Here is a 14,642-nt window from a genome sequence, read left to right on the forward strand (position 1 = left end):
GCTGCTTTTGATAATCCTTGGTTGAGGTCTAAGCAAATTATTTGTTGAGATTGCAAACTTAATAAGATGGTGGTTCGATAGTCCAGGATTATGAGGAAAAACATTTAGATCCACAATATTTATTCCAAGGGAAAAAACTAGACCCGGGGTATGATTGTGGCAATGTGTAGATCCCGAGACATGTTGGACAAAACCCACTGAGTCAATGATGTCTGCAAAAGCCTTTTGGTGTGGGTCTGTGGACTTTTTCCATGTGAATATTGAAGTAATCACAAACGTGAATATTATCTGGCCTGACTACGAGGCCCGATAGGAATTCAGGAAACTCAGTGAGGAACGCTGTATACGGCCCAAGAGTCCTGTAAACAGTAGATATAAAAAATGATTGAGTAGGATGCATAGATTTCATGACTAGAACCTCAAAAGAAAAAAAATATTTTTTTTATAATTGAAATTTACTGTCACAAATGTTAGCAACACCTCTGCCTTTGCGGGATGAGCAGGGGGATACGGTAACTAGTGTAACCAGATAGATAAGATGAGAGCACCCCTCCAGCTAGGATGGAGTCCATCACTCCACAGCAGGCCAGGCTTGGTCCTGTTTGTGGGTGAGTCCCAGAAAGAGGGCCAATTATCTGCAAATTCAATCTTTTGGGAGGGGCAGAAAACAGTTTTCAACCAGCGATTGAGTTGTGAGACTCTGCTGTAGAGCTCATCACTCTCCCTAACTGGGAGGGGGCTAGAGACAATTTCTCGATGCTGACACATCTTTCTGGCTAAGTTACACTCTGAAGCGATGTTGACCTTGATGACCTCTGACTGTTTCATCCTAACATCTTTGGCGCCGATGTGGATAACAATATCCCTATACTCTTTACACTCGCCAGTTTTATCCTCTGCCAGCACCATCTTCAGATTAGCCTTTACATCGGTAGCCCTTCCCCTTCGTAAACAATCTTTGACCGCTGGATGATTCATTTTAATTATAATATTGCGGGTAATGGAGTTGCCAATGACTTTTCAATTTGTCAGAGCTAATGGTGGGAGGCTCAGACCCCATAACGGGTAGAGGAGAGACCTGAGAAGGCTCTGACTCGGATTCCTTGCTTAGTGGGGAAAACTGGTTGAAGGTTTCTATCGGTTGAATGAGCAACACCGGTTGAGCATGTGACAGTTAGTACTACCTGTACTTACTGGACAAAACTAAGACGTTGGTGTAACGTCCTGACCAGTATAAGGGGTTATTGGTTATTGTAGTTTGGTCAGGACGTGGCAGGGGGTATTTGTTTTATGTGGTTCGGGGTTTATGGGATATGTATTTATGTAAGAGGGGTGTTTGATTTATGTGTTCCGGGGTTTTGGGGTAATGTTCTTGTTTTGTATTTCTATGTTGTGTATTTCTTTGTGTTGGCCTGGTATGGCTCTCAATCAGGAACAGCTGTACATCGTTATTACTGATTGAGAGTCATACTTAAGTAGCCCTGTTTTCACCTGTCCCTTTGTGGGAAGTTGTTGTTGTACTGCTGTGTGTTAGCTTGCAACACTGTTCGTTCGATCGTTTTCTTGTTTTGTTTTGTTTCGTTTGTGTTCAATAAAGTTAAGATGAGCACTCAACCCACTGCGCCTTGGTCCACTATGTACGACGACCGTTACAGTTGGGAAATGTGTTAAATGCAAAGTATGATTAAATGGCTTTGAAAAGTAAATAGCTAAAGTTTGGCAGGTGGCCAAGCAGCAACAAACAGCACAGCAGCATGGTGACAATGCTGAAGTGTGACGGAAGTGACATATGTGTGGTCCCCGGTATCCAAAACAGCAGAGAATTTGAGCATCGCACTTCAATGCTCTTAGTTGTTGTGGAAATTGACCCAGTATGCTGTTTACTTTCTACTTTCTTTCATATCGCTGAGTCTACCTTCAAGATGGAAAAGTGGTCGTCCAAAGAGAGAGAGGGTATACTGTACAGTTGGTGTACCAGCCCTTCTATCCCAAGTATACTATAGGCTACAGTACGTAAGGATAGTAGGTCCTCACTAATGTTTAAGGTTTGTCATTTATTTGAAAAATACACATATGATATGATACAACTATATTCAAAGTAATTTGGCTACATTTACAAAATCAAGATTAAGATGAAGATCACTTTATTGGTCAATAGCACAGAAGGTCCAACCGAAATTTGACTTCCGCTTTGAACCCAACCCCTCTGAAAGATACACATGCATACACATACATAAAACGTTTTTTGGGGGGGAGAACCAAGCTAATTGCATAATCATACATGTATGTCTTTCATGCATCCCTGCTATTTCCCTTGTGTGACCTAGAATCCCTTAACCCCACAATGTTCCCTTCTCCCTGGTTCTTCCTCTAGGGCCTCCAAATCATCCAGAATGCTCCTAGCTGTAAATTTCACATTTCGATAGCTAGAATGACAGGACTCCCAGAGATGTTCTAGTTTTCCAGGTGTTCCCATTTAAATGTCATCCGTCAGTGTAATCCACAGATTAACCATTCGTCAAACGTGGAACTAAGTTGCCAGAAGATTGTCAGCAGGTGGGCGCTCTACCACAAGGGTGTGCCGAGACACAGGGTCTCTCAGGTCTGATTCAGGAAGCCTCTTCTGCTTGGCTTCAGAACAAGAACATGTCTAATGGACTTTTGAAAGAAACTCTCTGTGCGACATTGGAGTGTTCTGAGCAGCTGAAATATAGTAGTATGTTGGTTCAACTTTCAAGCAATTGAATGATGGGTTTATGTTTGATGGGTATAACATTAATACTTGTTACAATTGCTAATAATGGTGCTTGTGAGTTCCCAGTGTTTTCCTTTAGGATGACGGTGATGATGCCTTGCTGTGTCAGTAGTTTCCTGTTCATTAGACAAAGTACCTAAGCATTTTCATTGGGACCCTTAAAGCTGTGAGGTCGTCAAAATGTAACGTTTGGTCAAGTTTGGGAATGCACTTTCCGTCTTTACGTTGACATTTCAGTTGTTACAGAATACAGCCATGTTGTTACAGTGACAAAATACTGCAAATTCAATAGTACGCTATAATGGCGTCATCATTTGTGATTGATGAACTTCTGACCCATCGGCTGGTGATCCTACCATATAAAACACCAATAAACATTCTGTTGGGTTATTTTTTCAAGGCTATGTATTTTTCATTGACCACTCTAATGAGTCATCAAAATGTCCAGGGCACCACTCAATTTCCTGTGGACTTGGCAACTAAATAGAGGTATGCTAGATACCAGTGGCGGTAGGTGCCGTTTAAGATTAGGGAGGACGATTACGTGTTTTATGAGCATGGATTTATTTTTATTACAGCATATTGGATGACTGTCATTCATATTCCATTCATCCAGCTCAATGTAACATGGATAGGTTTAGGCTACTTACTACATGATACTCAAATTTTCCCTATACCCATTAAGGTTGCTACAACCTAGCCTATGAATTAAAGTTTACAATGTACTGTAGGTGAACAGATCGAGAGAAATTTGAGTAATCAAGGTGACAGACATTGACACATTCAATGCTGATCTAGGGTGTAATCATTAGTCCAACAGTTACAAACAAGAGTTTCTAATGGACAAATTCAGGTATGTTTATGCCTGTTTTTCAACAGAATCGGTAGAATCCATACACTCCTGATCACACGCAAACAGTTCACTTTCATAGCAGCCAGATGGTTGTATAATTCCTTCTCACATCTATGCACTCTCCTCCTCTCACCTTTCCCTTCCCTTGTGGACTTCAGTGCACAACACATCAGTTGTCTGTGACCATGCAAAAAAAACTTTACAAGCCAAACCTTCATATCATAACCGCTAACCGCTACACACAGACTACATTGTTGTCACCTCATTAGCTAATGTCAAGTCAAAAACATAGCTACTAGAGCTAACTCGTTAGTAAACCTGCTACAATCATGTAGTACACTGTACAGTTAGAAAGCTGTTTAGCAGTTACATCGGCTAGCCGCAGTGGCAATACATTTATAAAACCCAAAGCTTACCTTGACTTGGAAGAGTCCCAATGTTAGATAGCCATATAGACAACTAGGTCACATAGCATCCCTCTCTGTTTGAGCCGGGTGTTTGAGTAGGCTAAACTAGCTAGCTATATTTGCTAGCTAACTAAGTGAATGTGAAAGTGAAAAAAATATGAAGTATAGCTATTTCTCTCTCTCTCGCTCTCTCTCTCTTTTGCTTCTCCTTCATTTAAAAAAATACACATTTTCAAATTTGTTAAACTATTGCCTTTTTCTCTCTTTGAGTCAACTACTCACCAGATTTTGTGCTAGCTAGCTGTACTGTAGCTTATGCTTTAGTACTAGATTCCTTATCTGATCCTTTGATTGGGTGGACAACATGTCAGTTCATGCTGCAAGAGCTTTGATAGGTTGGAGGATGTCCTCTGGAAGTTGTCATAATTACTTTCTAAGTCTATGGAAGACAATGTACCGAAAGGAGGAAGGAAACCAGCTGTCCTCCGGGTGTACCATGGTGCTACCCTACAGAGTGCTGTTGAGGCTACTGTTGCAAAACAGTGTGTTTTAATCAATTCTTTGGTGATGTGAATATATTTAGTATAGTTTTATCTAAAAATGATCACTTTTTTAATGTTTCACTATTTTTATTTTTATGAAATTCACTGTGGAGGATTTTCCTCCCCTTCTTCCACTGCTACTAGATACTTTATCTACAATTCCATCATCAACATTTCAACAAAACAACCATGTTTCTGAAATTATTTAAGACATTTATACCTGGTTCTAACATGCATCCTCTGTCCTGATCTTTTCCACATTCTGATTGTGCCCGCATTTTCAGACAGGTTTAGAGGATTAAAAACGGATTAGCTGATTGTGATCAGATCTTCCTGATCACCTCCGGAGGTAGTCAAGCACGCATTGTATCTGGATATCTTACAAGTGTAGACGGATCTGGACAGTGGAACCATTTAAATCATCATTATCCCGCCTTCTAATATAATTGACAGGTGGCACCATTGACTTATGGCATCAATATGTGTCTTAAAATATATAAATACACATTATTTTGAAAGTATGGCTGTCAAATCATTTGCAAACAGGGAGACACAAGGAAATCTGGTCACAATGCAGACACAGTGGACGAATAAGTTACCTTTTAATACCATGTGTAGACATATTTCTAAAAATGTACATTTATGTCATTTAGCAGACATTCTTATCCAGAGCAACTTACAATAGTGAATGCATACATTTCATACATATTTTTTTCTCGTACTGGTCCCCCGTGGGAATTGAACCCACAACCCTGGTGTTGCAAACACCATGCTCTACCAACTGAGCCACACGGGACGTGTGCTGTCTAAATCAAGGGTGCATGTAAGCGCCAGGTATAAATTAGGCTCTAGATGCCCCCCTATCATGGCACAATCATGTCAAAAATGTAAACAGTGTTTCATTACATTACATCAGGTCAAAAGTTTGCAGATGACACAACAGTGGTAAGCTTGATCACCGACAACGAGACAGCCTATAGGGTGGAGGTCAGAGACCTGACCGTGTGGTGCAAGGACAACAACCTCTCCCTAAATGTGTTCAAGACAAGGGAGATGATTGAGGATTACAGGAAAAAGAGGACCGAGCACGCCCCCATTCTCATCGACGGGGCTGTAGTGGAGCAGGTTGAGAGCTTCAAGTTCCTTGGTGTCCACATCACCAACAAACTAACATTGTCAAGCACACCAAGACTGTCATGAAGAGGGAACGACAAAATCTATTCCCCTTCAGGAAACTGAAAAGATTTGGCATGGGTCTTCAGATCCTCAAAAGGTTCTACAGCTGCACCATCGAGAGCATCCTGACGGGTTGCATCACTGCCTGGTATGGCAACTGCTCGGCATCTGACCGCAAGGCACTACAGAGGATAGTGCGAATGCCCCAGTACATCACAGGTGCCAAGCTTCCTCTATACCAGACGGTGTCAGAGGAAGGCCCTAAAAATTGTTAAAGACTCCAGGCACCCTAGTCATATACTGTTCTCTCTGCTACCGCACGGCAAGCGGTACCGGAGCGCCAAGTCTAGGTCCAAGAGGCTTCTAAACAGCTTCTACCCCAAGCCATAAGGCTCCTGAACATCTAATCAAATGGCTACCCAGACTATTTGCATTGCCCCCACGCCCTCTTTTACGCTGCTGCTACTCTCTGTTATTATCTATGCATAGTCACTTTAATAACTCTACCTATATGTACATATTACCTCAATTTCCTTGGCTAACCGGTGCCCCCACACATTGACTCTGTACTGGTACCCCCTCTATATAGCCTCGCTATTGTTATTTTACTGTTGCTCTTTAATTATTTGTTACTTTTATTTCATTTTTTGGGGGGGGGGGGTATTTTTCTTAAAACTGCATTGTTGGTTAAGGGTTTATAAGTAAGCATTTCACTGTAAGATATACACCTGTTGCATTTGGCGCATGTGACAAATACCATTTAATTTTATTTGATTTGTATCAGTAGCATAAACCCCTTTTTTCCTTGAAGAGATCACAATCATTCTTGACTCAATGCATTCTCCTACAGCAGGGATCGTCAACTAGAGTTTTTCTTGAGCGGATGGTCACGGGGCCAGAACATAATTACACATCATTTGTAGACTGTAAATTGACCGTAAGAAGCCCAAAAATAATGTAATATTTGACTAAACGTAATCACTTCAAACCCAGCTTACATTTGTAAATGACCACATCTATCTCTCTATTACGCATGGGAATACTTTGGAACAGACTTCCAAATTCAAAATTACTTGGAGCTGATTTGCTGGTGTTTTTACAGTATTTTACATCCAAAAATACATAAAAAAATTCCTTGGGAGGCCAAATAAAATCACCAGCGGGCCAAATTCGGCCCGTGGGCCGCCTATTGGGAAACCCTGTCCTACAGCATCTGGACAGCATTTCATGTGTATCTTAGTTATTACACTGAATTTTTGGTTCCCTTAGGTCAGGTTGTGAAATGATCTTGATGTGTACAATGTGTGTTTTTATTCACATGAGATTTACATTGTGAAGACCTAACATTGTGTATTCTGGGCTGCCCTAGGAGTATTTCAGCCTGTATGCTGAAACTGCCCCCGTTAATCATTGCAATACTGAGGTGCAGAAAGCCAAAATGGAGTCATTAGTTGATGCAGGATGCTGCAGAGTTATGAAACTCAAACAAATATGACAAACTGAAGTCTACAACAACATTCTCAACTGATATCAGATTTGGTTGGACATTTTTGATGAGTTTCAGCTGTAAGACTAGGCTACTAGGAACGGTACCATATCACAGTCATTTTATGCACCTTGTTCATTGCTCACTTGTACAACATGATCTCCTGCTGTCCACCTTGGTAAGCCCTTTCCCATGAGCACACAATAGGAAAATGACAATGGGCAGATGGAGATATGGAGAACAACGGAATATGAAAAACAACGGAACAGAACGCCAGTTACCAAGCCCGAGGTTTGGTCCCAGCATGTGAAAGCCTGTAGCCTTATCTAGGACCCACCCTGGTTCCTGGAACCCTCAGGACTTCATGTGTATACCCTCAGCCCCCACACACAATCCTGTCCTTTTGACTACTATTTTTCTCCTGGCACTGACAGAAAGAGGCTGTCTCTCTCAGTATTTCTTATCTGTCTCTCTCTTTTAGCCTGGATAATTAAGAGTGGCTGTTGGTCAGTAAAAGTCGGAGAAGACCCAGAGAAAAGAGAGAGAGGTAGAGAGGCAGAGAGAGAGAAACAGGAGGAGAGAGGGGTAGAAGGGGGGAGGGAGTGAGGTGAAGAAAGTGAAAGGGAAGAGGGGGAGAGCAAGAGAGAGGGGAAGAAAGTGAGAAGGGGAGGCAGGGGGAGAGAGGGGAAGAGAGAGGCAGAGAGAGAGAGAGAGAGACCGAGAGAACTGGAAAGTAAATGGAGAGGGCAGGCTTTCAGTCACAGGAGGAACATTTGGTGCAGTGCTGAAACTTCTTCCCCAAACACAGCTTCTTCTTCTACCTAGACCTTGCCACGGTTATGGCCACAGGTCACATATGAGAAGGTGACGGGGGACACTGATACTCGGACTACACTAACCTCTGGTAACTTTTTTTTTGGGGGGGGGGGGGGGGGGGGGGCGGTTGGGTTGGAAATTTTTGCAAAACTACATTTTGTACACTTGTTGATTTTGGGTCTGCAAGGGCCTTTGATGCCAATACTTTTATCTACGGTATGCTAAAGAATGATTCATGTTTAAATTTGAAAACAGACTGTTTCTTGTTTGAAATGGGTTTATTATTCAATTGTTTAATACATTGTAAAGCAAGTTGTACCTGTTGGATCCTTTTGGGATTTAGACTGAGTATGAACTTTCAGTACAATTTCAGATCATTCTGGTTTTTGAGTGTGTTTTAGTGTGTTGTAGCTTTCACTGAAGCTTTGTGCTTCATCAATGTCTCAATAGATGTGATAATCTACTAGTGTTTAGATTCCTATGATCTGAGCGGCTGCAGCGGCAGAAGGCAGGTAGCATACTGAAGACATTAGGAGCAGTTATCAGTCCCTTGTTTGTGCCTCTGTCATATGCAAAGAATGAATGGAATTATTTAACTGAACTCTGCTTGGCGCTCGACTCAGTCTCCTCTCATAAACAGAAAAAAAGTTGAGGGAACAAAATCCATAGAAATACCAAGATCAGGGGTTTGCATAAATTGCTTTCATGAGTTTCTGTGAGTGTGACAGATTTATATAAAACAAAAGTTAGGCAATCCCAAAAGTAAACCCCTAGCCTGTAGCTCATTCTAAAATAGGAACACATTGGATGATAATATACCCCTCCCAGGCTCCAAGTGTTTTAGTCTACTGTGATGATATGGGTTCATGGTTTTGATTATTTGATTTGATTTCAAGGGAGAGCTAATATAATGTTTTGGCTTTTCCCTTGGTGCCTGAGGAACTTGGCATTAATTAACGTTCCCCTTACCTTGGCAAAGTTGTAGTCAATTATGTATATAAACCCTGGATTGTTGATGCTATGTATTGGCCAAAGAGAGACTTTGAAACCACCAGTCTGCCATATTGGCACTCCCCAGAAGAAGCAGTCCTCCACAGGAATGAATGGAACTCTACAGTATTTCAAATCAATGTTTTAAGGACAAAATTACATGTATTTAAAGGTCCAATGGAGCCATTTGTATCTCAATATCAAATCATTTCTGGGTAACAATTAATAACTTACTGTGATTGTTTTCTATTAATATGGTCATGAAGAAAAAATTGCTTCTTAGCAAAGAGCAATTTCTCAAGCAAGAATTTTGCTAGGACTGTCTGGGAGTGGTCTGAGAGGGGAGAGACAACTGAAAAACTATCTGTTATTGGCAGAGAGCATTGGAATTCCCATCAAAACAGGCAGACATTTCAGGTGGTATTTTCAAACAGCTCTTACACTAAAAGGGCATTATCATAATTTTCTGAATTTCAAATAATTATTCAAACCTCAGTGTGAAAATATATACATTTTTTACTGCACTGGGCAGTAAGTATTTTTGATTTTGTAGTGGGGAATATAACAAACTATATTGTAAGGAATATTTCTAAATGTACTGCTCAAAAAAATAAAAGGAACACAAACAACACATCCTAGATCTGAATGAAAGAAATAATCTTATTAAATACTTTTTTCTTTACATAGTTGAATGTGCTGACAACAAAATCACACAAAAATAATCAATGGAAATCCAATTGATCAACCCATGGAGGTCTGGATTTGGAGTCACACTCAAAATTAAAGTGGAAAACCACACTACAGGCTGATCCAACTTTGATGTAAAACAAGTCAAAATGAGGCTCAGTAGTGTGTGTGGCCTCCACGTGCCTGTATGACCTCCCTACAACGCCTGGGCATGCTCCTGATGAGGTGGCGGATGGTCTCCTGAGGGATCTCCTCCCAGACCTGGACTAAAGCATCCGCCAACTCCTGGACAGTCTGTGGTGCAACGTGGCGTTGGTGGATGGAGCGAGACATGATGTCCCAGATGTGCTCAATTGGATTCAGGTCTGGGGAACGGGCGGGCCAGTCCATAGCATCAATGCCTTCCTCTTGCAGGAACTGCTGACACACTCCAGCCACATGAGGTCTAGCATTGTCTTGCATTAGGAGGAACCCAGGGCCAACCGCACCAGCATATGGTCTCACAAGGGGTCTGAGGATCTCATCTCGGTACCTAATGGCAGTCAGGCTACCTCTGGCGAGCACATAGAAAAAATGCCACCCCACACCATGACTGACCCACCGCCAAACCGGTCATGCTGGAGGATGTTGCAGGCAGCAGAACGTTCTCCACGGCGTCTCCAGACTCTGTCACGTCTGTCACGTGCTCAGTGTGAACCTGCTTTCATCTGTGAAGAGCACAGGGCGCCAGTGGCGAATTTGCCAATCTTGGTGTTCTCTGGCAAATGCCAAACGTCCTGCACGGTGTTGGGCTGTAAGCACAACCCCCACCTGTGGACGTCGGGCCCTCATACCACCCTCATGGAGTCTGTTTCTGACCGTTTGAGCAGACACATGCACATTTGTGGCCTGCTTAAGGTCATTTTGCAGGGCTCTGGCAGTGCTTCTCCTGCTCCTCCTTGCACAAAGGCGGAGGTAGCGGTCCTGCTGCTGGGTTGTTGCCCTCCTACGGCCTCTTCCACGTCTCCTGATGTACTGGCCTGTCTCCTGGTAGCGCCTCCATGCTCTGGACACTACGCTGACAGACACAGCAAACCTTCTTGCCACAGCTCGCATTGATGTGCCATTCTGGATGAGCTGCACTACCTGAGCCACTTGTGTGGGTTGTAGACTCCGTCTCATGCTACCACTAGAGTGAAAGCAGCACCAGCATTCAAAAGTGACCAAAACATCAGCCAGGAAGCATAGGAACTGAGAAGTGTTCTGTGGTCCCCACCTGCAGAACCACTCCTTTATTGGGGGTGTCTTGCTAATTGCCTATAATTTACACCTGCTGTCTATACCATTTGCACAACAGCATGTGAAATTTATTGTCAATCAGTGTTGCTTCCTAAGTGGACAGTTTGATTTCACAGAAGTGTGATTGACTTGGAGTTACATTGTGTTGTTTAAGTGTTCCCTTTATTTTTTTGAGCAGTGTATATATATTTTTTCTGTTTAGCTAACATAATAAAATGTATGTGTCTGTAATAAAATAAGGAGCTTATAATAGAATGAAGCTGGCAAAAACAAATGAAGGTGTAAAAATAAATGTATTTATATAGCTTCCAAAATATTTTTTACAATGGTGGCGGAGTGCTACGATTGAGGCGCGGTGGCTTCGAAACAGCTAGTCAGTCAGCTAGTGTACATACTGTATAAATCATTGGTTGTAGTACATGCTGAACAGCAGTTATTGATTTTGGGATGGAATAACTTTTAATTGCATTATTTAAAGCAGTTCAGTCCAAAATGCAATGGCTGACATATTAAACACAGTAATTTAAGACAGCAGGTGCTAATGTTTAAATAGCTGTTCTAGTAGGTGCACATTAACTTCCCCAAGTAGCTTTGGAGTTGTGAAAACAACATCTCAAATTTATCCATAACAATAACTCGTTGAATCAGAAGAACATAGCAACCAAAAGGTTAGGGTAAGAACCAAATGAAGGAACCAGAAAATCCGTAAGTGATCATCTATATAAGTTTGTGTTTTTGGCTCGAACCACGAACAGGTTAACTCTGTTGGTAACACCTTTTCTGTAAAAGTTGGAGGAATCAGCTGTTCAACATGAGCTTCCTGACTTCCATGTCCAGCTGGATGCAACCCACCAGGCATGACATAAATATTTTACAAAGTATTGCTGCAAACTAGATGAATAACTCAGACTCGATAATAATAAATAAGGTGTCTGGAATAGAAGTTGGAAGTCATGTTATGGGTTTTAGGCAATATGTATGTCAGAATTTTTTTTGATCTTTATGATGGATATTGTTTTGTGTTTTTCTAGCCGGGGGGGTTATAATAAACTATATACCAGCGACCCGTCATCTAGACCAAGATGGAGAGCTATAAAGTGTCTGCACTGCTGCAATAACGTCAGCGTATGTATGACTGGGTCATACAAAATAAAAATAAACATATAGTTAACGGCACTGCACTGACCTGCAAAGCAAGTGCATGGGTTATTTTAGAGAATTTTGTGGCATTCTCAGGTGGTGCCTACTCCATCAAGCTTTAATGTAGCCCATTCAGGAATGTGTTGCTTTAACTGTGTAGTCCAATCACAACCAGGTCTCTTTTTGTCTTGGACAATGGTTGCCATCCATTCGTCATGACTACATGTGTTTGGTCACTGTCAAGAGCTAGAATTTCACTGTCTGACGCCATAAATGAATTCCATGTGGCTTTAGCAGAAATGTAGAAATATCCAGTTTGGGGTAATACCGAATGGGTGTTGTTATCTGTGATCATTGGGAAGTCCCAACTCTGACGTCACCTCATTGAAGTTGAAATTTAAAACGGTAAGGGTTAGGGTTAGGGTAAGGATAGGGGTTAAGGTTAAGGTTTATGGTAGGAACGTCCCAAGGATACCGGATTGCACTGACCATACCAAATTGCCCATGTCACGCTGCTGCTCCAGCAACCTCTCCCAGTGCTCTGGACGGATTGGGGGGGAAAGACCGGAACAAAATGGCCGGCTCTACCATGGCAGTTTGGAGCCTCACTGAGCTGTGCCGCAAATCCCAGGTCAGGGAGTGGAAAAACACAGTCATGTTATGGCTGTGACAACAAACCGACTGCACAGTTACATATGGTGGATCAGGATTAGATCTCGGTCATTGCAGAATTGATCTATCCAAGTCTGGTCATTGTCTTAGGAAAACCCACTGCTTAAGGTTGATCGGATGGATTGACTGAGCTGACGAAAGGTCCTTCCTTCCTTCCACAAATGCTTTCTATGGAACATATCTGTTCCTCATTTTATAATGTCTGCAGTTTCTAACTTGCACTGGCTGGAAACTGCAATAAAATATACAGTTTCCTAAAGAAGCTAGAGGGAAACAAAGAAGTATGATCAAAACAATTCTGAGTACTCACACACACGGAGAGAGAGCAAGTGTGTGAGAGAGAGCGAGTGTGTGTGTGAGAGAGAGAGAGAGAGAGAGACCTCAGAATGCTCTTCCATGTTTCATTGCCACTAACACATACTTAATTTGCTTTATCTTGTTTACAACAAATGCAATATACTGACCCTCCATCTTTTGTCACAGATATGTCTACTTTCAATATTAAGATATGCATTGCATGCAATTCAAGTAACAGCAGTGACAAGTAAGAAAAACAGTCTGCAGTTATTTGATTGGTTAACTGATATGAGCAATTGTAACAACAATCTCAGCAATGCATGTGTTGTTTCCCTTTCCCTATAGGGGCACAATTGGAGTTTGGTACTTCAGCATCATGGGTTGCAAAACAAGATCCATGCATTGTGTCTTGCGGTGTGTGTGCTTCATGCTCCTTCACTTGTCTTGTACAGCACAAGATGAGGACATGAGATTCAGTAAGAGTGCTTCTGTCTTCATCGTTATGTGTGACACATTTCCATTGCATGGTGTCCATTATCTCTCAGGTTTACTATAAAAACAGAATGGATGTCCAGGAAAGCTCTCTATGAACCGTATTGGTAAAGGCCATTCCTTTAGAAGAAGTGAATACTCTACATTAATGTTTTTTCCAAGGCTGTATAACACCACTCATGTGTCTCATGTCTCTTACAGGTTGTAAGACTGTTGCAAGCGATCTGGTCTTTATCCTAGATGGCTCGTGGAGTGTAGCTGATGTGAACTTTGAAATAGTCAAGCGATGGCTAGTCAACATTACCACAAGCTTTAACATCGGACAGAAGTTCACCCAGATCGGAGTGGTCCAATACAGTGATGATCCAATCATAAATATTCCACTAGGGAAGCACCTTCATATCAAGGATCTCATTAGAGCCATGGAATCCATTGACTACATGGGAGGAAACACAAGGACTGGGACGGCCATACAGTTTGCTAGCGACAAACTGTTTAACCTGTCTGAGCGAGGCCCAAATGGCGTTGCTAGAATCGCTGTGGTCCTAACAGACGGGAAGTCACAAGATGAGGTGAAAGCTGCAGCAGATGCAGCCAGGAGAAGAGGGATAATCATCTTTGCCATTGGTGTGGGATCTGAGACAGAAGGGGCAGAGTTGAATGCTATTGGAAACAAACCTTCCTCCAACTACGTGTTTTACGTTGATGACTATAAAGCTATTTCCAAGATCCGTGAGACCATAAGGCAGAAATTGTGTGAAGGTAGGCATTTTTGTGATGACAAAATGGGGACCGTCATAAGCCCTATACCTTAGCTTTATAACAAACCAAGTGGGCTGACATTTTTGTTGTTGTTCGTTAAAATGAAGGAGAGGGCCTTTAAGGACTCTTCGGTTTATTTAACATGTTTGCACATTGCCAAACATTGAAGCTCTTCAAAACCAAGAAATGTCTTGAAATCGAATGTTTTCTCAAGATCTATTGATTGGGAATGTAAATGTTTTCTGAAGCTGATGACTGTGGATGACTAGCCAAACTGTGCCAAGAGAGT

At 41.9% G+C, this 14,642-nt stretch overlaps 1 protein-coding gene across 2 annotated transcripts in view; it reads left to right on the top strand.

Moving 5' to 3' along the window:
- The first annotated feature begins 7,732 nt into the window (after window positions 1–7,732).
- Window positions 7,733–14,642, top strand: part of col21a1 (collagen, type XXI, alpha 1) — a 58,932-nt gene continuing 52,022 nt past the window's right edge. The window contains exons 1-3 of one of the 2 annotated variants that reach the window (XM_082970571.1): window positions 7,733–8,123; window positions 13,445–13,575; window positions 13,793–14,353. In XM_082970571.1, the coding sequence (XP_082826697.1) occupies window positions 13,476–13,575; window positions 13,793–14,353 (661 nt within the window). In that variant the 5' untranslated portion in view covers window positions 7,733–8,123; window positions 13,445–13,475. The remainder of the gene's footprint in view (window positions 8,124–13,444; window positions 13,576–13,792; window positions 14,354–14,642) is intronic. The other variant, XM_014180148.3, reaches the window with a different exon arrangement.

This window comes from Salmo salar, chromosome 28 (genome assembly GCF_965601325.2).
Source record: "Salmo salar chromosome 28, fSalSal1, whole genome shotgun sequence".
NCBI classification, from domain to species: domain Eukaryota; kingdom Metazoa; phylum Chordata; class Actinopteri; order Salmoniformes; family Salmonidae; genus Salmo; species Salmo salar.